This window comes from Centruroides vittatus, unplaced genomic scaffold (genome assembly GCF_030686945.1).
Source record: "Centruroides vittatus isolate TY-2023 unplaced genomic scaffold, ASM3068694v2 scaffold_1015, whole genome shotgun sequence".
In the NCBI taxonomy this organism is placed as follows: domain Eukaryota; kingdom Metazoa; phylum Arthropoda; class Arachnida; order Scorpiones; family Buthidae; genus Centruroides; species Centruroides vittatus.
In genome coordinates, this window is record NW_027122666.1 from 4463159 (window position 1) to 4487788 (window position 24630).

A 24630-nucleotide genomic window follows, 5' to 3' on the forward strand; every position below is an offset into this window, starting at 1 on the left:
ATTCATACGTCGTTATTTTGATTTTAAGTTTTTTTATATAAGTTATAATATTTTTTATTAAAATATATCAAATCACCAAACCACCTAATGTTTGCTGAGCAAAAATTTATGTATTATAATAACGTTTTCAACCTCTTTAGTATAGGTCATCCTTAGGTTTTATTGTATTCTAAAGCCTGCGGCAGTAGGTTGCTGAGAAAGCAGTCGATAATTGCTTTTATTAAATGTTCAAACTATTGATAAAAGTTTTTCCTGTAATATTTCTGGTAATTTTCAAATTTGAAATCACAAAATATTAATTAATATTCACTAGAAGTAGTTAAATACCCCTGGGCAATGTTACTATTTGAGCAAATAAAACACCAAGTAACAGGTTTACAAAAATAAACTTTTAATGCAATAAACTCATAAATTAAACCGATACTTGTCTGCTATCTTTTCTCGTGTCGCGTGGCGCATCGCATTGCAATTTCACGTAGTGCCGGCGCATGCAAACGATATACTGTATTTGCTTCAAAATATCGTTTGTGTGCATTGGTACGTAAGCGTCGCACTCTGTCGCATCATATACTAAACGACGTAGACGAATTTGATGGCATGAAATAATTAAATATCGCACAAATCGAAGATATAATTAAGTTATATTTCGGTGGCGGAACTACAATAGTGTAAATTGGTTACGCCGAGTCAGGATTCACAGTTTCCAGGAGTCTGAATGTGTGAAGCAAAAACCTACGACCCATGATCAAAAACAATTGTTGTTTTGATCATGGGTCGTAGAATTATCCGTGATCCATCCCTGAAACACGTGATCTATCCTATGATTAAAAACAGAAGTATCCTTTATCCATAATCAAAACAACTATTGTGATCATGGATTACGGATAATGCTGTTTTTAGTCGTGGGCTTCAGGGCTTTTTGGAGCTGCAGGTCCCATCCTTTACGGCGGGGTAGGAGGAAGGACATTATAGTTTCGAACCACGGTCCGACTGAAGTCGTTCCGCCTCTGATTAATTTGTTTCAATAACATTAAAGGATATATTTTAAAATAATATAGTCAGAATTACTATATTGTAAGAAACCAAACATGTAATGTAGTAGGGCTATGAACAAATATTTGAATTAGTCTTCGATTTAAATATTTGTGTTGATTTATCATTTTGCAGAGAATGGATTATTTATTCAATATTTGGAATTTGCTTACGTCTGAAATTCACCTTCGTATTCTGTAGGAATATAATATATTGTATTCTGTAAACTTTAGCAAAAAAAGATCATATATTGAAATTATATTTAGAGGTAAAAACTCTAAAGTGGGGGTAACAAAAGAACAGATATAGATGCGATGTGGTGTATGAACAATTGCATGAAAGATTTATTTTGTAACTGCATGCTAACTAAATTTGTTATGTTGGATTAAGGAATTAATGTCCTTTAATTTAAGTTGAAATTATTATGTTTTGATATCAGACAAGTATTAAGCTTTAAAATAATATATTTATAAGCAATAATAAATATAAATATTTAAAAGAAATAAAAAATAAGTATATTTCTGAAAATTTTTAAAAAGTTAAAATATGAAATACAGTATCCGAGCTAAAATAATCAATCGGCATCGATTCAGAGGTAACGAATTACGACTTGAAACAGTTAATAAAAAGATGTTGATTTTACATTTTTCTTATTCCATTGAATAATTTACTATTAAATTTTAAATGTAAATATTTGTCATACTTTTAATATTGTAGTAAATAAAGTATTTGAATGACTGTTTAATTAATATAAAAATAAACCTACAAAATTTTGTAAAATTGGCAAATTTTGTGTTTTCATTTTTGAAATTGAATTATTCCGTATGTAATGTGGCGTGACTTGCAGGAAGGTGATAGACATGATAAACATCTACAGCAAATATTATAAATCCTAAACGTCACAACTAAAAAAAAAGGGTTAAAAGATATAAACTGCTTATATATATATATAGATATGTGGGTGCCGGGAGGCAGCCGGTGTCTCGTTCCTCCTTTTTGTCGGCTAACAGGTCCGTGAGACCTGCCCACGTCAAGATGGCGGTTCGGATGAGTTACGCGTTTTTATGCGTTACGCGAGTGGAGGAAGTGAATGGGTTCGACGGTAGAGCGGCGGTGACGACATTCGAATAAAGGACATTACAACGGATAATAACAATAACAATGATTTATTAAAGCTAACATGACAATTACAAAAACGGCGAGCGTCTGTCGCCTGAGTTCGGATTCGCGGAGGGAGAGTTCACAGGAAATGGGGTCATACCTCATGATCCGGGTCGGTCCTTCCTCTAGGTCAAGGTATCATCGGCAAGGTATGCCTTTCGTTCGGGCGGGTTCCGTCGGAACTCGGGACGCTCACGCTCTGTCTAATCGACACTACGCACCCGACCCCTCTTTCTTCCCTCGTCGCCCTTTTATCGTCCCGGTCACGTGTCCAGTGTCACCAACCCGCGATTTTTGCCGGTTGTTCCTTCTGATGCAATTTTTCTTCCCTTTGATTCATATCCCTTTTCCTTCTACACGCGCGGAAAAGGATATATCACTACCGGTTAAGTTCCGGTGGGTTCGAACTTTCACAGATATATATAGTGTATATTATTATTTACCATAATAATAATACAGTAAAACAATTTGAAACGGTACCTGAATAAAATAGAAACCTGTCTAAATGAAAAAAATTCTTCGAAACAGAATGATTTTTTTAAATATTAAATTTTACTTGTAGACAAATAAGTAAAATCTCGCTCAGGTATAATGGTCTGTAGAGTATGACAAACTGAATTCGGAAAATAATTTAAAATTTTCTTATTGAAACCAAGTAACTGACAAGTTCTTTGTTAGGCTGCAATTTGAAGAACTGTAGATCTATAAATTCCCACTGTCGTCCGTCTGTGTGTCTGTCGTCTGTCCTTCCATAATCTCGAGAATAGAGTTAGATACATGAAAGACGAGATTAAATGTGGAAAGAGTAGGAACAGGAGACCCCTATTAACTGTGTACGAACTTGCCGATGCAAACTGGAAGTCACGTTATTTCAATTCAAAACTTTCCCATGAAAGCAGTTAATAGATGACCGGCACGACTATATCGTTAAAAAAGTATGACCTACAGGGACAAACCGCTACTAATTTGAGGTGGCGAATATATATTTTAAATTAAATAAATTAAAAATTGCAGCCCGTTATTACGACGATGCCACAATAAATAATTGCGTGTTGATATTAGTCTAATAGAATTTTCAGAGAGTGGATCAAATTGTTTGAAGAATCGATATTCATTACTTTGTAAGATACTTATGAATAAAACGAAATTAATAACCTAAAAAATTCATTTAAAACTTTATTGAAAATAAATATTTAAAAAACCATTCACTGTTAATAAACAATAATTTTGAACAATATCTTAAAATCATATAATATAAATTTTAACGAATATAAAAATTAGGAAAATTATATCTTTTTTCTGTTTAATTTCTATAACATTATTTATCTCATAGGCTTACCAATAATAGAAATTATATTTACATCAGATAATAAAGATATCATTAATAATGAATATTTTCATCTAATTAACCTACTTTCTGTTATATATAGGCTAAATAAGGAAAGACAATATTAAGAAATCAAATTTCTAGTGTAAACGTATAGTCTTTCGTAGAGTAGAGAACTTTCATATTAAAATGAATTATTTGGCCATTGTATTAAATGTATTTCTTGTATTCTGGTTAGAATTATATTGTGTCTCAGGTTCTAAAGACTGTTCGCCTTATTATTTAGATCGTTATTGTGGTAAGTTAATTATTTTTATGCGTTAAAATTCATTATAAGAAAGATTATAGAATAGTCTTGTTAATATATATATATAAAGTTAATATACCATAATTAATTTTAGCATTAATGGACAAAGAATCCGCAGTGGAATGTGCAAGAAAAATTAATATTTCCAGAGTAAATAGATATGATTTTTTAATTTAGTTTTGAAGCTAATATGCATTAAAAAAATAAAAAAATTAATTATTTTCAGCCGTTTGACGTTTATGAAAATTGTTTTGATTCAGTTAATTCAGATGGAAAACACTTGAAACTGGAAGAGAAAATTGAAAGATTGTGTAATCTTGATCACGATGTAAGTAATTTTACTTATGGAATAATATCTATAACAAATTAGTGCAATATAACGGAAAGTAAAACAATTTTATATATATAATATATTAATTTACAATTGTTATATTTATTGCTTTTATTTCAGTTTATTTTTTTCATTTATTTTTGTATTTAATAAAATAAAAAAAACGCAATATTGCAGGTATATAATGCTTTGAAACAATGTCACCAAACGGCAGTGTATATTGATTTGAAACAAACTAAAACAGTATATAAAGTATTAGAGGTAAAAATCTTTAAATTTAATATATTCTGGGTATTATCTAATAATAATAATAATAATCTTTATTTGGCGTAAAAGGCTTTCGCCTGTTACAAGGGCGTTTTATTTAAACGCATATTTATACTCATATAATAGAAAGATTGTGTTTATAAGATTGATATCTCAACAACATCTCAACAACATTGATATTTTCTATTTACTGATCTATAGAATTTCATTAATATTTTGTCACAATTATCATTTAGTAGATTGTTTAACGTAGTTATATAACATATAAATCATGTTAGTATTAGCCCTATCAAACATCTTATACTTTTCCTTCTCGTTAGTACAGTTAGCCAATGGCCCAATTTGGAGCCTTTGTAGTTTATCCTTTTCGTTACAGCATTCGCATATATTATGAAATTTAGATAAATTTTTGGTACAATTTGGACATTTAGATTGAGTGTAGTCTATATATTTGTCATTTATAATTATTCCATATTTATTTAGCCTAATCTGTATAAAAAACTTTTTGATGTTAAAAGCTAGGTTTGTCAATATATAGTTATTATTCACTGGGTATTTTAAAATTGTTGTATACCAGCTTGTGTTTTCCCGTTTTCGTATATCTTCAATGCCTTGGACAATGAAGTGCTCCATAGCTCTGTATATTATTTCTTTACTATACTACTCCATATTATATGTACGATCCAAAAACAGTTTAATAGAAAAGCCATGTTTATTTACTATCTTCGATAGCTGCATTATCCAGCTTCGTCTTAAATCCGTTTCCCTTGATTTGTGGTATAGTAAAAACAGTAATTTTGTTGTTATGTCTTCTGCCTTAATAATTTTTTGTAGAAACATTAAACATCTTTTTATTAGTATAGTATTTAATCTGAATCTATTTGTTTCTAGTCTTAAAGCACTGCCCGGGATATTATATTCTAACTGGAATATCTTGCGAATAAATATATTCTGTATTTTTTCAAAGTCATTAAATTTATCCATACTCCAAATTGAGGCCGCATAGCCCATTGAATTCATCACTAGCGAATTGAAAAGTTGAAAATGTGTTCCTAAGTTCTTTAGTTTAGCCTTGCAGAATAAACCAATTAAATTACTTATTACAATTTTTGCTTTGTTTAGTGAATTTTTATAATGTTTCTCAAACGAGAGGTTAGGTGTAAACGTTATCCCTAAAAATTTAATTTCCTTGACTATTTTCACTTCTTCTTTATTAATAAAAAAGGACATGTGCTTTTTGGATACGTTACTACCATTTCTGAATATCATTATTGTTGATTTTTTTGGATTTATTTTAACTCTTAACTTTTCCAAGTATTCACAAATTTCTTGAATCTTTGTACGGAGTGCAGCTGCAATGGGAGCTACCAGCACAATGTCATCAACATATGATATAGTATGTATAGTCTGATTTTCGATTTGAATTCCATCTTCGTCTCTTTTAAAGCAATTATTTAGATCAAATAAATAAAAGTTGAAAAGATATGGGGACAACGGATCCCCTTGTAATAGTCCTCTGTAGGTAATAAACGGTGTCCATATATTTGTATCCTGTTTAATGATTGTCTTATATTTTCCAAACAGCAGCCCTATCATTTTTATCAGTAGTTCATTTGCCTCAAATCTCTTCATTTTACACTGTAGGTCTGTAATGCTAATCATATCGTATGCTTTTTCAAGATCCAAAAACAGAGCGAACACTTTATGTCTTTTCTTAAGCAACTGTATTTGGATTAGTGACAACAACACAAAGAGGGCTGTCTGGGTACCACCCCCTTCTACAAACGCGAATTGCGTATCATTTCTATATTTATTAACAGCTGTCCAGTGATTGAATTTACCAGCTAATACTGCAGTAAATACTTTCCGTAGACAAGACAAAAAAGCTATTGGTCTACAGTTGGTTGGGTCCTGTCTGTTCCCTTGTTTAAATATCATGGTAAAAATAATTTCGTTCCAATTGGCCGGTATTATACTATAAGTGTAGAATTGATTGAATTGTCTGGTTAAACATCGAATGATTTCTAGTGGCAGCATTTTGATCAGTGTATTAGGTATTGCGTCCGGTCCCGGTGTTGATTTCTCTTTAAGTTTTTTAATACAATTCTGAAGTTCTTCCGTCTTAATTATCTCGTCTTGATTAATTTCTGGCCTTGTCTTAGTTTCCATATATTTTTTACAAACATTTTTCCGGTAATTTTCTGAAAATTTATTGTAATATTTAAGCCAAATATTATATCCTATTCTAGTCTGTAAGTCCAAACCTGACTTTTTTTACGAAAACCGTTGATTATCCTCCAGAAAACTCTCGAGTCTTTAGCTTCTGATAGTTTCTTACTGATGTTTGAAAAATATAGTTTCTTTCTGGCTTTGATTAAATTATTATACATTTTCTTATACTTTAGATACTTCATTAGTGCTTTGCTGGTATTTGTTCTTCTGAAGGCCTGTAAACTCTTTTGTTTTTTAATTTTGTAGCTATAACATGTATCGTTATACCATTCGCATTTGAATGTTCTTTCATACCGCACCACACAATTCTTATACCTGTATTCTTCTAGTTTAGTTGTAAGACTCAGATAATTTTCTATTGGATCATTTTCTTTTTCCAAGGTTAACATCACCCCAGTCATATGCTCAAAATCTTTTGACAATTTCCGTTTATTATAGGATGGTCTTAATTCCAAATTAATAGAGTGACGCTGTTCACAATTATTTGTCTTATTTCTTGTTTTTTGATATTTTACTAATTCCAACTGTATAGGAAAATGATCTGCAAGGTCATCCTCCAGAACATTCATAGAATTACAGCACTTTATCATTTCTTCTGAACATATAAAGTAATCCACTATTGATTTCCCATTTGGGGAAACAAAAGTAATTTCTGCAGGGGTATCTCCCCTCATCCTACCGTTCAGAATTACTAATTGGTTATTATGAACAAAATCTAGAAGTATTTTCCTCTCTGTGTTTAACATTTTATCTTTGGATATTCTCTTGTTGGCTATATTTTCGAACGTCTGAAAAAATATGGTATCAGTGACTTCGCCAATACGTGCGTTTAGATCACCTCCTAATATCCATAGTTGTGTCAGAATCGACCATCTATCCAAAACTTTTTGTACTTCAGTTAGAATTGGTTTCTTCTCAATAGAGGGTGGTATATATATTCCTACCACTCCCAAATATGTGTAAGTCCATCTCATTTTGATTTCATTCTCTAATTTTATTATAACAGCAATGACATAGTCCGATGTGTATTGGAGAAAGATTTCACCTAATCTTTTCTTAATTAGTAACAGAATTCCACCCGATGGGCGACCAAACCTCTTTTTGCGTTGAACATTGCTAATTATTACGCTATTATCTTGTTCTAGATACTTTATTTCCATATCACTAAATTTTAAAATCCAGGTTTCTAAAAATCCAATTATTTCATTTGCGTCTATAAATTTTCTTATCGTGGTTTTGAATAACTTCCCTCTTAACCCTTGAATATTCCAAAAACTCATCATCACATTATTTTTTTTCTCTTGTTGTACTTCCTACTTTTTTCTCACCCAGTTCACTGTCTTTGTCTATCAATTCATCTCCATTCATTTTTCTATTGTTATTTTCTATATTATTCTCCATTCTCCGTTTTTTCTGTGTTATATTAAAGTTAACTTTTGTTTTTACTAATCTTATATTATATTTGTCTCTAAAAAATGATTCACCTGAATTATTTCTTTAGCGTTCAAATCATATGTATACATTGTATTTTCTTTTAAAAAATAGTCATCTCTTATTTTTATCCTGTTATCATCCGATTTCTCTAGTTTAATCTTTTTTAGTAATAATTTTCTCCTGATCCTCGATCTCAAACATAAGTCAGTTGATATTATTATTTTTTTCTTTTCGTCCGTCATTTTAGACCTTGTTGTCCAGAATTTACTAAGAATTAGGTTTCTATCTTTAACCGATTCGGTCATAACCTTAATTACTTGGTTATGTTTTCTATTTCCTAGTTGAATAAGACCCTCAATTTCTATACAGTTAAGTTCTAAGTTTTCTTTTATAAATTTCTTCAACTCTTCTACATATTCCGAGGTTTTGAATAGAAAATTAAATACTACTAATTCTTCTTAGTCGTCTCGTTTAACATTTTATCAATTTCAAAATCCACCATACCTTTTAGCTTGCTATGCGAATCAGTTCTTTCTTCTAATGTACGTATTTTTTGGCACATCTCTTTCATTTCTTCCTTGAGCTTTAAATTTTCTTCGTTCATATTGTTGATTTCGGCTCTCATGGAACGGATTTCGAGGTTCAGACGATCAAATTTATCTTGGATCAATTCGTAGACTGATTTTAGTGAATATTCAGGTTCAGTAGTGCTTGGTACTAGAAGATCTTCTGCCGGTTCAAAAAAGTCTTTGATCGTAGCATACCTCGAGATATCAGCAGTATTCTTGGAATGTTCCTCAATCAAGTATTCCTTTTCTGACATTTCGGTTGTCTGAATATTTTCTTCGGTATCCGTTGTCTGCTCTTTACGTGGTCTTCCTCGTCCCCTTTTTTGCGTAACTTCTTGACTTGGTAACGGAGGAAATCGAGGAAGAGGACCGGGATTTAACTCTATACCAGCAAACATTAGCAAAAAATAATTAGTATTCGAGTTAGTGAAACATTTAACTTCTCATTTCAGTTCTACACTTCATATTGTACTGTAAAACTTCCATGTCTAACGTCGCCATAAGAGCTCAGCAGAAAAGTCACCAACACCTCCGCAGGAAAATCACGCCCCCTTATCTAATTATTAATGTTATATATAATTACATTATTATTACGTATTTTTAGTATTTATAATATACCGCATTGTTTCAACTCGAATCTGGAGTAAACTAAAGATATTTTGTTATTTATATGTTCATGATTCATTGTTTTTTAAAATTTATTTTAAAAACAATGAATCATGAACATATAAATAAGAAAATTATTATTATTTTCGATTTTTGCTACGTTGGTAAAAGTAATTATTTTGAAAATAGAACTCTATGTAAAAACATTTTATATAATAATATTTCTATACATAAATTTATGAACATTTTGATCAACATAAATTTTACATGGGAGAAAAAGCAAAACTTTTCGAGATTTCTCAATTTTTCTTTATATAAGTTTCTTAAATATATTGCAATTTTTCCACATATTGTTCATATGATAATATTATAATGTAAACGTGAAATGAATAAGAACTTAATTATCTTCAAATCTCCTGTTTCTAGTTGCAATTATCAGTTTTGTTTATATCATTAATATTCATATCATTTCGTTAGATAAAATTACTGGTTTGATTTGATTAAATCAAATAAATTTAATTCAATAAATTAAATTAATTTGATTGAAAAGAAATTTTCCAATATTTCAATCTGTAGCTTATGATAACTTAATACAATTGTTTGAGGATTGTTTAACAAATATTACACACAAAAAAAAAACTTAAAAATATAATAATATAAGTGTTATATCCTTATTTAACTTGATAAAACGAATTATTTCATCAAATATATAAATTATAGTTTACATATTCTGAATTGTGTTTAAATTTTTAATGTTTTATATAAATTTATGAAATGAATTTATTTTCTTTTTAGTTTTGTATTTCTCGTTCTGAAATCAAAGAAGGAAAGGTAATTTAATTTACTTGAATTAATACATTTATAATTAAGATTTTCGGATAATTTATTATATTAATGAAAGAACTTACAAAATACATTTATGACGATTAAATTTATTTTAATTTGGCACTTTATTTAATTTTAAAATCTGTAAGTTTTGTTGTTTTCATCATGTCTGTTAAATTTAAAAGTATAAGAATATTAAAATTAATTTTGTCATATAATTCTAACTAAATGCGATTTTCTTTTTAAGTACTGTGGCCTTGGAAATTTTTTTCATCACCACCATCATCACTAGCCAACACTTAAATGAATATTTTATAAATATATGAAGATTTTTAAACTAAATAAACAAAAATATATGTTTAAATGACTAATTTTATCTTTGCCATGTTCAGTTATAAACCAAGAAAATTTTGATTTTATATCTGTATATTAAAAAAGTGATTATATTCTATAAATAAATGTTTATAATTAAAAATCTTGATTTGGATTCAATATACTGTATATACAATTATTGAATTTTATTTCCGTTACGAAATTTGTTTTTATAAATTAAATCGGTAATAATTAATAACATACTATGATTCCAAAAAAATCATATAATTTACAATATATATAATAAGGAGGTGCCAAACATTGTTACGAAAGGAGCTAATATCACGTAACAGAAATACACGAGTGCTGCATCTTTTATTAGAAAAGTATTTTATATTATATATACTTAAAATACTGTAATTATTGCTGTTCTTTAGCAGATATAATTATTTTATAGTAAATATTACTGTTAACTTTACTGGTACTTTATGAACGGCTAGGCAAACATTTGTGAACTCTTGCACGTTAGATTTCAGTGTCCGTTCCAAGTAAAGTTAGTCAGTGTATACTGTATATCACACAATACAATAGCAATATTACAAAGATATTGCATCTGTGTAAGTAGTATATATAATACCAAGTTTATAAAATGAAATTGTATAATATATAAGAGATGCAGTAAGGATATAGAATAGCTGCAATTTGGGTACTGTGGCTGTTCCTAAAGTTCCTTAAAAATGTCCTAAAGTAAATAAATTGCAATTTGACGACTCACTTACAGCATCAGAGGAGAATGGGAGTAGCCAGCGACTTCATATAAACAGAAAAAACCATTTAGGATTAACGTGAGCATCAAAATTAAGGCGACATCGAACGTCAACGAGTACTGCCACCAATCATTTTTAATTTTAACAATTAAAAATGGATGATTCGTTATTCCTGTTGTCGATGTTAAACGTCGCCTTAATTTTGCCTCCCGTGTGCATCCGCCTAAAGTTGACTAACTTTCAAACATCTTTTAATTGTAGGCTGTAAAATTCAACGTATTGTATTTGCAATAAATATATACACGAAGGCCTCACGCTTATATAGAGTTATTGCCCTAAAATAAATTGGACTTTGACGGGAGAAAACTTTAGATTTGTTTTTAACGATTTGACCATTGCCATTTTATTTTTATATCTTATTGCCATGAAAATTAGCGCACCAAGGATCTACAAAATTGTAGGGAAATGTTGCTCAAGTCGTACCCCATGAAGGAAATCAAGTATAAATTGTAGGATCTGTTAAATAAACAAAAATTATTTGTTTTATTAAAAGCTTTTGTGAACATTGTTGTTATTTATTATGATAACGTTCGAAACATCTCTACATTTTTATATGAAATTAACGAAGATAATTAAACCAAAATCGGTACGACTAAGTAAACTAGTTTCCGCCTACAGCTTGAGTTGTATTTACGAATAAAATTAAACAAAAACAACTAAAGCCTGTATTTCTTAAGTAATGTGTTTAAATAAAAATATTTTTATCATGTCACCGTCATATGTTCACTTATTACACACATCACAAACGTATTTGTTCCTTCTTTGTGAACTCCAGCACATAGATCATGCGCTCATGTCTTACCTTTTAATCACTGAATCGTTTATTTGGCTTTTGAACTTCCAACATGGCTCCATGTAACCTGTTACTATTACATTAAATATTGCAGGTTTGTTTTTTCCCTTTGCAAAAATTTTTAATGTAAATAAATATTAAGCTAATTGTTAAATATAACGAGTTTTTTGTTGTAGCTGTACTTGTGGCTGGAGAGGGTCCACTGAGGACCGAAATGCTTTCCACTAATAAAAGTCTTCATTTCTCGATGTAATCTCGATTGCTTGACTCCATTGCAGTTTGATAAGCCTCATATCTCTGCCAACCGGTTAATTGAGATAATTATTTAATTAACTTTTTAGATGGAAGAAGCTCACAACTATAAAGTATATTACTTTAAACCACTTTGAAGACAAAACTATTAGAAGATAAACGTGCCTACAAACTTTTATCGATCTATCTCGACAGGGACAACTACGAACGGAATTTCAAAAATAGTTTAAATTTTCGCCGCTAGGTTTTAAAAGGCGTCACTGTTGCAGCAGATAACTTAATTTGCGGATAGTTATCTAGATTTTTTACACCTTTCACAGAGTAATGAAATTTTTTCTTTTGGTAATTCGTAACCCGTAGCCGAAAACGGAAAACCAAAATGGCGCCAAAAAATACGTGGTAATGAGTAAGCTATTTATTATTTATTCCGATTAATAATAAAACGCATCGTAAGATGGCGCCAGCAAGATGACATGAGATATAAAAGTAACGACAAGCTTTTCCGTCACCTTTGCCGACAATTGCTATCTATAATTGGTCTAGAAAGTGTCACGTGATAACAAGGTACCATTTTCTGGTCATATATTTATGATATATACAAAAATTGTAATTTTAGGATACCAATCAAGGTGAGGAAGGTTTGCCTTCCCACCCATCTAAATATAATGTAATTTACATTAACGTATATTGTAAGTCCCCCTTTTTCAAACTAGTTATTATCATACATTGATGTTTTAAAAAAATTTTTTTGTTTATTCGTTCTAGCACTGAAGGGGGATTGGAACAAATTAGACCAACCCAAAATGCATATGATGTAGTTCTAATAAAATCAATTTGCCAACCATATTGCTGTGAGATTAGTCTACCAAAATTTTTTGGATTACAGAGACTAAATTCGTAATAATATTCTTAATTTCAATTTATAATAACTTTCAAAATAGATCCTTTTCTTCCTTAACTTATGTATAAATTCTCTAAATTTGGAAAAAAAAACTCCAAATCTGGCATTCCTGATTACAACCTACTCCCTTTTTTCATTTTAACCAATGGCAATAAAGTAAAATTACGCCAGAGTTTTACATACAGCAAAAATTACCTTCAGAAACAAACCTCTAAGAATATCCCTAAACATGACTCATCTCTAAATTCACCTTTAGACAAGAAAATAACTTCTAAAGTTAACGGTAAAACCTCTAAATCTGAAGGTAAAACGTTCGAAACGATAACCCTGCCTAGCAACTGCTCATTTAGGACGACGAATAACAGCCAATAGAAAATGTTTTGTTTAAATATTATGGCGGATTGCGATGAAAAAATACTGAGTTGGTAAAAAGGTCAATTTATATACAATTAGTCTTATAGAGAATTTTGTGATAAATTAAATAATCCTCCCACACCTAATCACACCTGAGCAATTAGGTAAGAATTTAGGCCTACGAAAACTACATTCAGACCACGTTGTTTTTCAAAAATACAGAATGCATCATTTCCGATTAAACAATAAATTAGTTCTACAAAGGAACAGCTGTAAAAATAGCTAGCTACTCATAATTTGGCTTGTATGAGAGGCATTGACACTATTAAATTTTGGTGGTTTAAGATCCAGGAAGTGGGGAGATAGAGGGGAGTCGTATGTCATATCTCGAGACGGGTAGGATTTAATGAAGATTTTATTCGTTACTAACATTTATAGTTTTTCATAAAACCCATCCCTACCATCAAAATTAAGGTTTTTGCCTCTTTATAGTAATTAAAAATATAAAAAGTTTTTATTAAAAAAAATCTGATAACTGATTGAGCTACACACAATTTTATTTATTTTCCTTACTAATATAAAATTTCTTTTTTAAAATAAAAACTCATAGCAGCCGGGAAAGTTATGCAACTAATTGCTGGATTTTTTAATTATTGGGCTGCAATTTGAAAAAAAATTATAGATCGATAAATTTCCACTGGCGTCCGTTGTCTGTCACTATCCTTCCTTAATCTTAAAAACGGAGTTAGATAGATAAATGCCGAGACCAGATGTGGAAAGCTTAGGGGTATGAACTCCCGATTAACTATAAACGAACTTCCAATTTGCACCAGAAATCACGTTATTTCAATTGGAAAAGTTTTCTTTAAAAGAAGTTAGATGGATGCCTGGCACGACTCTGTTGCTAACAGGAAAAGTATGATGTACAGGGGCAAGACATTACTAATTTGAGATCAAAAACATACATTTTAAATCAAATAAATTAAAAATATGATTAAAAATTACAGCCCGGAATTGTGACGACGTCACAATAAATAATTGTTCGTTATTAAATATAAATTTCTTATGCTGCTTGTTAATTTAAGTAATTAGGTATATTATATTAAAATTGTCTAAACCTGTTTACTGGCGCGTTACTATATGTGCAAAAAGAGCAATTACCTGGACTCCCACTTACAGGGGACCTGAAAACAATCTTTTATAAGAAAATATTTTTCCCCAAAAATTTCTCCCGAATAAAACTGACTGAAGTCAACACTATACACGGAGCCCTTTAATTTAAATTTGCCTGGGCCCCATGAAGCTATAACGCGCGACTTTGAACCTATAATCACATAATCTACAATGGCTTTGTTGTATAAATTTTTATCTCGATTGAATTTCTCTCTTCTTTTTTGAATTCATATTTTTCTCCTTTCGTTCTTCCAACAGAATTCCAAATAATTTTACCGTACCTGATGCACTTTATAATACGTGTAAACGAGCTACAAGACGGCATGCTTAAATAATGCACGAAATGACGTTAAATCTAAATACAATCAACAATGATCTTTGTCTAGCATTTGACCAGAAAATAATACCTTGTTATCACGTGACACTTTCTAGACCAATTATAGATAGCAATTGTCGGCAAAGGTGACGGAAAAGCTTGTCGTTACTTTTATATCTCATGTCATCTTGCTGGCGCCATCTTACGATGCGTTTTATTATTAATCGGAATAAATAATAAATAGCTTACTCATTACCACGTATTTTTTGGCGCCATTTTGGTTTTCCGTTTTCGGCTACGGGTTACGAATTACCAAAAGAAAAAATTTCATTACTCTGTGAAAGGTGTAAAAAATCTAGATAACTATCCGCAAATTAAGTTATCTGCTGCAACAGTGACGCCTTTTAAAACCTAGCGGCGAAAATTTAAACTATTTTTGAAATTCCGTTCGTAGTTGTCCCTGTCGAGATAGATCGATAAAAGTTTGTAGGCACGTTTATCTTCTAATAGTTTTGTCTTCAAAGTGGTTTAAAGTAATATACTTTATAGTTGTGAGCTTCTTCCATCTAAAAAGTTAATTAAATAATTATCTCAATTAACCGGTTGGCAGAGATATGAGGCTTATCAAACTGCAATGGAGTCAAGCAATCGAGATTACATCGAGAAATGAAGACTTTTATTAGTGGAAAGCATTTCGGTCCTCAGTGGACCCTCTCCAGCCACAAGTACAGCTACAACAAAAAACTCGTTATATTTAACAATTAGCTTAATATTTATTTACATTAAAAATTTTTGCAAAGGGAAAAAACAAACCTGCAATATTTAATGTAATAGTAACAGGTTACATGGAGCCATGTTGGAAGTTCAAAACCCAAATAAACGATTCAGTGATTAAAAGGTAAGACATGAGCGCATGATCTATGTGCTGGAGTTCACAAAGAAGGAACAAATACGTTTGTGATGTGTGTAATAAGTGAACATATGACGGTGACATGATAAAAATATTTTTATTTAAACACATTACTTAAGAAATACAGGCTTTAGTTGTTTTTGTTTAATTTTATTCGTAAATACAACTCAAGCTGTAGGCGGAAACTAGTTTACTTAGTCGTACCGATTTTGGTTTAATTATCTTCGTTAATTTCATATAAAAATGTAGAGATGTTTCGAACTTTATCATAATAAATAACAACAATGTTCACAAAAGCTTTTAATAAAACAAATAATTTTTGTTTATTTAACAGATCCTACAATTTATACTTGATTTCCTTCATGGGGTACGACTTGAGCAACATTTCCCTACAATTTTGTAGATCCTTGGTGCGCTAATTTTCATGGCAATAAGATATAAAAATAAAATGGCAATGGTCAAATCGTTAAAAACAAATCTAAAGTTTTCTCCCGTCAAAGTCCAATTTATTTTAGGGCAATAACTCTATATAAGCGTGAGGCCTTCGTGTATACATTTATTGCAAATACAATACGCCGAATTTTACAGCCTACAATTAAAAGATGTTTGAAAGTTAGTCAACTTTAGGCGGATGCACACGGGAGACAAAATTAAGACGACGTTTAACATCGACAACGGTGTAAGGAACCAAGTCCGAGCGTTATTTTTATTTTACTTTTATTTTGCTTATTATTCTATTTTTGTTTGGGGCTTATATTTTGTTAGGACGAAGGTTTCCTCACCATTCACCTTAAGTATTTAAAAAGAGAAGAAATAAAACCCAACTCACCGACGAAAGAAAAGCGCCATAAGACTCACGCACATTTGCGCTCCCCGAGCGGCAAAGAATAGGTCCGCACCAAGAAGAGGGGGGGAGAACCCACAAGCACGAAATAAAACTCGCTAAACCTTAAGTAATAAAAACGTCCCGGAAAGAATTGTAAAAACAAATAATGTAAAAGGTTAGTGAGTAAACTGTCGGAAAAAGGGCTGCCAGACGATGAAACACGTTATTGTTAGCATTTAAGTATGTAAATGAGGGGAGTGACCGCATTCAGAATTGTGACGTCACCTCACACTATAAATCCCGAGTCTCAAGTGAAGACGGAGAGGTGAATTCTGATAGCAACGAGCTTGGTGAGCTTCGCAGCAGTAATAGAGAGGTGTCCGATAGGATCTCGAATAGTTCCAAGGTGATTTGAAGTGATTCGAATTTGGATCGACAGTCTGAGAAAGTCTTGAGAGTTGAGGAAATAGGTTCCGAGTCTATTGAGGTGACGATTAGGATCTCTATAAGAATTATTGTTATAAGTTAAGCTTTTTGGTTTTGTCGGATTCCCAAGGGGAATAGAGTTAAGTTAGACATAGATTTGAATCGAGAATTGTCGGGTATTGAATTTCTTAGAATAAATTATTGTTTGATTTTTTTTTTTTTTTTTTTTTTTTTTTTTTTTTTTTACTAAATATTGTACATAGTTATTGCTAAACGACTAATTAAATCCTTGGTTTTTTTCTATTGACAAATATTGTCTTTATTTAATTCGGTGCACGCTTAAAGTCCAGGCCTGGCACGCTAACGCGAATCCGAGTAAAGTACCCGGTAGGTTAACGGTTGTTTCCGACACGTAGAGTCAACTTTAGGCGGATGCACACGAGCAAAATTAGGCGACTTTAACATCGACAACAGGAATAACGAATCATCCATTTTTAATTGTTAAAATTAAAAATGATTGGTGGCAGTACTCGTTGACGTTCGATGTCGCCTTAATTTTGATGCTCACGTTAATCCTAAATGGTTTTTTCTGTTTATATGAAGTCGCTGGCTACTCCCATTCTCCTCTGATGCCGTAAGTGAGTCGTCAAATTGCAATTTATTTACTTTAGGACATTTTTAAGGAACTTTAGGAACAGCCACAGTACCCAAATTGCAGCTATTCTATATCCTTACTGCATCTCTTATATATTATACAATTTCATTTTATAAACTTGGTATTATATATACTACTTACACAGATGCAATATCTTTGTAATATTGCTATTGTATTGTGTGATATACAGTATACACTGACTAACTTTACTTGGAACGGACACTGAAATCTAACGTGCAAGAGTTCACAAATGTTTGCCTAGCCGTTCATAAAGTACCAGTAAAGTTAACAGTAATATTTACTATAAAATAATTATATCTGCTAAAGAACAGCAATAATTACAGTATTTTAAGTATATATAATATAAAATACTTTTCTAATAAAAGATGCAGCACTCGTGTATTTCTGTTACGTGATATTAGCTCCTTTCGTAACAATGTTTGGCTCCTCCTTATTATATATATTGTAAATTATATGATTTTTTTTGGAATCATAGTATGTTATTAATTATTACCGATTTAATTTATAAAAACAAATTTCGTAACGGAAATAAAATTCAATAATTGTATATACAGTATATTGAATCCAAATCAAGATTTTTAATTATAAACATTTATTTATAGAATATAATCACTTTTTTAATATACAGATATAAAATCAAAATTTTCTTGGTTTATAACTGAACATGGCAAAGATAAAATTAGTCATTTAAACATATATTTTTGTTTATTTAGTTTAAAAATCTTCATATATTTATAAAATATTCATTTAAGTGTTGGCTAGTGATGATGGTGGTGATGAAAAAAATTTCCAAGGCCACAGTACTTAAAAAGAAAATCGCATTTAGTTAGAATTATATGACAAAATTAATTTTAATATTCTTATACTTTTAAATTTAACAGACATGATGAAAACAACAAAACTTACAGATTTTAAAATTAAATAAAGTGCCAAATTAAAATAAATTTAATCGTCATAAATGTATTTTGTAAGTTCTTTCATTAATATAATAAATTATCCGAAAATCTTAATTATAAATGTATTAATTCAAGTAAATTAAATTACCTTTCCTTCTTTGATTTCAGAACGAGAAATACAAAACTAAAAAGAAAATAAATTCATTTCATAAATTTATATAAAACATTAAAAATTTAAACACAATTCAGAATATGTAAACTATAATTTATATATTTGATGAAATAATTCGTTTTATCAAGTTAAATAAGGATATAACACTTATATTATTATATTTTTAAGTTTTTTTTTTGTGTGTAATATTTGTTAAACAATCCTCAAACAATTGTATTAAGTTATCATAAGCTACAGATTGAAATATTGGAAAATTTCTTTTCAATCAAATTAATTTAATTTATTGAATTAAATTTATTTGATTTAATCAAATCAAACCAGTAATTTTATCTAACGAAATGATATGAATATTAATGATATAAACAAAACTGATAATTGCAACTAGAAACAGGAGATTTGAAGATAATTAAGTTCTTATTCATTTCACGTTTACATTATAATATTATCATATGAACAATATGTGGAAAAATTGCAATATATTTAAGAAACTTATATAAAGAAAAATTGAGAAATCTCGAAAAGTTTTGCTTTTTCTCCCATGTAAAATTTATGTTGATCAAAATGTTCATAAATTTATGTATAGAAATATTATTATATAAAATGTTTTTACATAGAGTTCTATTTTCAAAATAATTACTTTTACCAACGTAGCAAAAATCGAAAATAATAATAATTTTCTTATTTATATGTTCATGATTCATTGTTTTTAAAATAAATTTTAAAAAACAATGAATCATGAACATATAAATAACAAAATATCTTTAGTTTACTCCAGATTCGAGTTGAAACAATGCGGTATATTATAAATACTAAAAATACGTAATAATAATGTAATTATATATAACATTAATAATTAGATAAGGGGGCGTGATTATATCCTCAGAGATGTTAATAGACTTTTCTACCTCTAATACTTTATATACTGTTTTAGTTTGTTTCAAATCAATATACACTGCCGTTTGGTGACATTGTTTCAAAGCATTATATACCTGCAATATTGCGTTTTTTATTTTATTAAATACAAAAATAAATGAAAAAAATAAACTGAAAGAAAAGCAATAAATATAACAATTGTAAATTAGTGTATTATATATATATAATTGTTTTACTTTCCGTTATATTGCACTAATTTGTTATAGATATTATTCCATATGTAAAATTACTTACATCGTGATCAAGATTGCACAATTTTTCTAATTTCTCATCCACTGTCAAACGTTTTCCATCTGGATTAACTGAATCATAACAACTATCCAGGATTTCAAATGGCTAAAAAATAATTATTTTTATTTTTTTAATGTATATTAGCTTTAAAACTAAATTAAAAAATCATATCTATTTACTCTGGAAATATTAATTTTTCTTGCACATTCCACTGCAGATTGTTTGTCCATTAATGCTAAAATTAATTATGGTATATTAACTTTATAGGCTAGTTTATATATATATATATATATATATCTTTTTTATAATGAATTTTAACGCATAAAAATAATTAACTTACCACAATAACGATCTACATAATAAGGCGAGCAGTCTTTAAAACCTGAGACACAATATAATTCTAACCAGAATACAAGAAATATATTTAATACAATGGCCAAATAATTCATTTTAATATGAAAGTTCTCTACTCTACGAAAGACTATACGTTTACACTAGAAATTTGATTTCTTAATATTGTCTTTCCTTATTTAGCCTATATATAACAGAAAGTAGGTTAATTAGATGAAAATATTCATTATTAATGATATCTTTATTATCTGATGTAAATATAATTTCTATTATTGGTAAGCCTATGAGATGAATAATTAAACAGAAAAACAAATTAAACAGAAAAAAAAATATTATTTTCTTATTTTTTATATTCGTTAAAATTTATATTATATGATTTTAAGATATTGTTCAAAATTATTGTTTATCAGCAGTGAATGGTTTTTTAAATATTTATTTTCAATAAAGTTTTAAATGAATTTTTATGGTTAATAATTTCGTTTTATTTGCGAATCGATTCTTCAAACTATTCGATCCACCCTCTGATCTATTAGACTAATATTAACAAGCAATTATTTATTGTGGCGTCGTCATAATAACTGGCTGCAATTTTTAATTATATTTTTTATTTATTTAATTTAAATATATACTCGTTATCTCAAATTAGTAGTGGCTTGCCCCTGTACATCATACTTTTCCTTTAACGATAGAGTCCTGCCAGTCATCTATTAACTGCTTTCAGGGAAAGATTTGAATTGAAATAATGTGACTTTCACCATGCACCGGGAAGTTTTTATATAGTTAATAGGGGCCTCCTGTTCCTACTCTTTCTACACTTAATCTCGTCTGTCATGTATCTAACTCCGTTCTCCAGATTAAGAAAGGGCAGACAACAGACAGACGGACGACAGTGGGAATTTATAGATCTACAGTTTTTCAAATTGTAGCCTAACAAAGAACTTGTGTTCCCTTCTTAGTTACTTGGTTTCGATGACAAAATTTTAAATTATTTTCTGAATTCAGTTTGTCATACGTTTTTCATCTGGATTAACTGAATCATAACAACTATCCAGGATTTCAAATGGCTAAAAAATAATTATTATTTTTATTTTTTTAATGTACGAAGACCATTATACCTGAGGCGTGATTTGTCCACAAGTAAAATTTAATTTTCCTTTTTATCCAGGTTAAGTTTAGTTCTTTGTAACCAAAATCATCTTCCGGTTCTGCGTTTGATAGGTTTCCAGCTTAAAGTAAAATTTAATATTTAAAAATCATTCTGTTTCGAAGAATTTTTTTCATTTAGACAGGTTTTTTTTGGTTACTTTTCGCGTTTTTTAAATGCATTTTTAGCCTTCTTTATTTGTCGTTTATTTTATTGTCACGGGGTTTATTGTTACACGGGAGTGAAAATCTTTTTGTCTTACTTAAACTTTTCCAACTGTAATTAAGCTAAATAAATAAATATATATAATTATATATATATAAGCAGTTTATATTTTTTAACCCTTTTATTTTAGTTGTGTGACGTTTACGATTTATAATATTTGCTGTAGACATTTATCTAGTCTATTACCTTCCTGCAAGTCACGCCACATTACATACGAAATATTATTTCGGAAATAATATTCAATTACAAAAATGAAAACACAAAATTTGCCAATTTTACAAAATTTTGTAGGTTTATTTTTATATTAATTAAACAGTCATTCAAATACTTTTATTTACTACAATATTAAAAGTATGACAAACTCTTAAATTTTAAATATAAATATAAATTATTCAATGGAATAAGAAAAATGTAAAATAAACATCTTTTTATTAACTGTTTCAAGTCGTAATTCGTTACCTCTGAATCGATGCCGATTGATTATTTTAGCTCGGATACTGTATTTCATATTTTAACTTTTTAAAAATTTTCAGAAATATACTTATTTTTTATTTCTTTTAAATATTTATATTTATTATTGCTTATACATATATTATTTTAAAGCTTAATACTTGTCTGATATCAAAACATAATAATTTCAACTTAAATTAAAGGACATTAATTCCTTAATCCAACATAACAAATTTAGTTAGCATGCAGTTACAAAATAAATCTTTCATGCAATTGTTCATACACCACTTCGCATCTATATCTGTTCTGTTCTTTTGTTACCCCCACTTTAGAATTTTTACCTCTAAATATAATTTCAATATATGATCTTTTTTTGCTAAAGTTTACAGAATATAATATATTATATTCGTACAGAATACGAAGGTAAATTTCAGACGTAAGCAAATTCCAAATATTGAATAAATAATCCATTCTCTGCAAAATGATAAATCAACACAAATATTTAAATCGAAGACTAATTCAAATATTTGTTCATAGCCCTACTACATTACATGTTTGGTTTCTTACAATATAGTAATTCTGACTATATTATTGTAAAATATATCCTTTAATGTTATTGAAACAAATTAATCAGAGGCGGAACGACTTCAGTCGGACCGTGGTTCGAAACTATAATGTCCTTCCTCCTACCCCGCCGTAAAGGATGGGACCTGCAGCTCCAAAAAGCCCTGAAGCCCACGACTAAAAACAGCATTATCCGTAATCCATGATCACAATAGTTGTTTTGATTATGGATAAAGGATACTTCTGTTTTTAATCATAGGATAGATCACGTGTTTCAGGGATGGATCACGGATAATTCTACGACCCATGATCAAAACAACAATTGTTTTTGATCATGGGTCGTAGGTTTTTGCTTCACACATTCAGACTCCTGGAAACTGTGAATCCTGACTCGGCGTAACCAATTTACACCATTGTAGTTCCGCCACCGAAATATAACTTAATTATATCTTCGATTTGTGCAATATTTAATTATTTCATGCCATCAAATTCGTCTACGTCGTTTAGTATATGATGCGACAGAGTGCGACGCTTACGTACCAATGCACACAAACGATATTTTGAAGCAAATACAGTATATCGTTTGCATGCGCCGGCACTACGTGAAATTGCAATGCGATGCGCCACGCGACACGAGAAAAGATAGCAGACAAGTATCGGTTTAATTTATGAGTTTATTGCATTAAAAGTTTATTTTTGTAAACCTGTTACTTGGTGTTTTATTTGCTCAAATAGTAACATTACCCAGGGGTATTTAACTACTTCTAGTGAATATTAATTAATATTTTGTGATTTCAAATTTGAAAATTACCAGAAATATTACAGGAAAAACTTTTATCAATAGTTTGAACATTTAATAAAAGCAATTATCGACTGCTTTCTCAGCAACCTACTGCCGCAGGCTTTAGAATACAATAAAACCTAAGGATGACCTATACTAAAGAGGTTGAAAACGTTATTATAATACATAAATTTTTGCTCAGCAAACATTAGGTGATATGGTGATTTGATGTATTTTAATAAAAAATATTATAACTTAAATAAAAAAAACTTAAAATCAAAATAACGACGTATGAATTAAACGAAATTACCAAATTTTCATAATGTCAATCTTTGCAAAGTTGATTTATAAAAGTAGATTGCTAAACGTACTGCGCGATTATTTATCGGGCTATAACAAGGCTAATTTAATGATTAGATAAAAAGCTATTTAACTATAATGGTCTGAAGAGGTAGAATAAATTTACTCTTACATAATCTGTTTAAATAAATAAGACTATTTCGTTTTGTTCGAATATAAGAAATGGAAGAACATTCGGTTTTTCTCCTGTTTTCCTTTAAGTACTGTAAAAGTAACAAAAAATGATATCGAATATTGTAATTTGATAATAACTGGAAGGTATTAAAATAACATTTTTATAAACTCTTTATCAATTTTGCAAATCTTCAGACCACTGCTTGAATATTGATTCAAATTTTAAATTTTCCTCCAGGAAAATATTTATCGGTATTGAATACGCTTGGAATTCTGGAAACAACACCAATCGATATTTATTACTTTATATCTATCAGAAATAAGTAATAGGAGTCATGTCGTGCATTATAAAACGAAGTTAATAACCTTAAAAATTCATTTAAAACTTTATTCAAAAAGGAGTATAATTAACTCATCGTAGACTGCATAACTTATCAAAACAACAAACTCAGAACACCTTATAAATATGCAGCCGTGTTTATTAGATACTAACTAACGTTTTCGGTCGTATTTAACGACCTTCTTCAGGATAGAAGATCAAAAAATCGAACA

At 29.6% G+C, this 24630-nt stretch overlaps 1 protein-coding gene and 1 long non-coding RNA gene across 2 annotated transcripts; one reads left to right on the forward strand and one right to left on the reverse strand.

Annotated features, from left to right (window-relative positions):
- Positions 1-4335: 4335 nt before the first annotated feature.
- On the forward strand, positions 4336-10475 carry LOC136986223 (uncharacterized). The gene is made up of 3 exons (XR_010882444.1): positions 4336-4419; positions 10062-10097; positions 10339-10475. It is a non-coding gene; the product is annotated as an uncharacterized lncRNA (long non-coding RNA).
- An 8034-nt stretch (positions 10476-18509) lies between these two features.
- LOC136986195 (uncharacterized) lies at positions 18510-20538 on the reverse strand. Its single transcript, XM_067283678.1, has 6 exons — positions 20430-20538; positions 20269-20324; positions 20093-20194; positions 19831-19914; positions 18902-18937; positions 18510-18660 (listed from the first exon to the last, which is right to left on the reverse strand). Exons 1-6 carry the CDS (start codon positions 20536-20538, stop codon positions 18616-18618), a joined length of 432 nt encoding a protein of 143 aa, XP_067139779.1. The 3' UTR covers positions 18510-18615.
- Positions 20539-24630: the final 4092 nt, after the last annotated feature.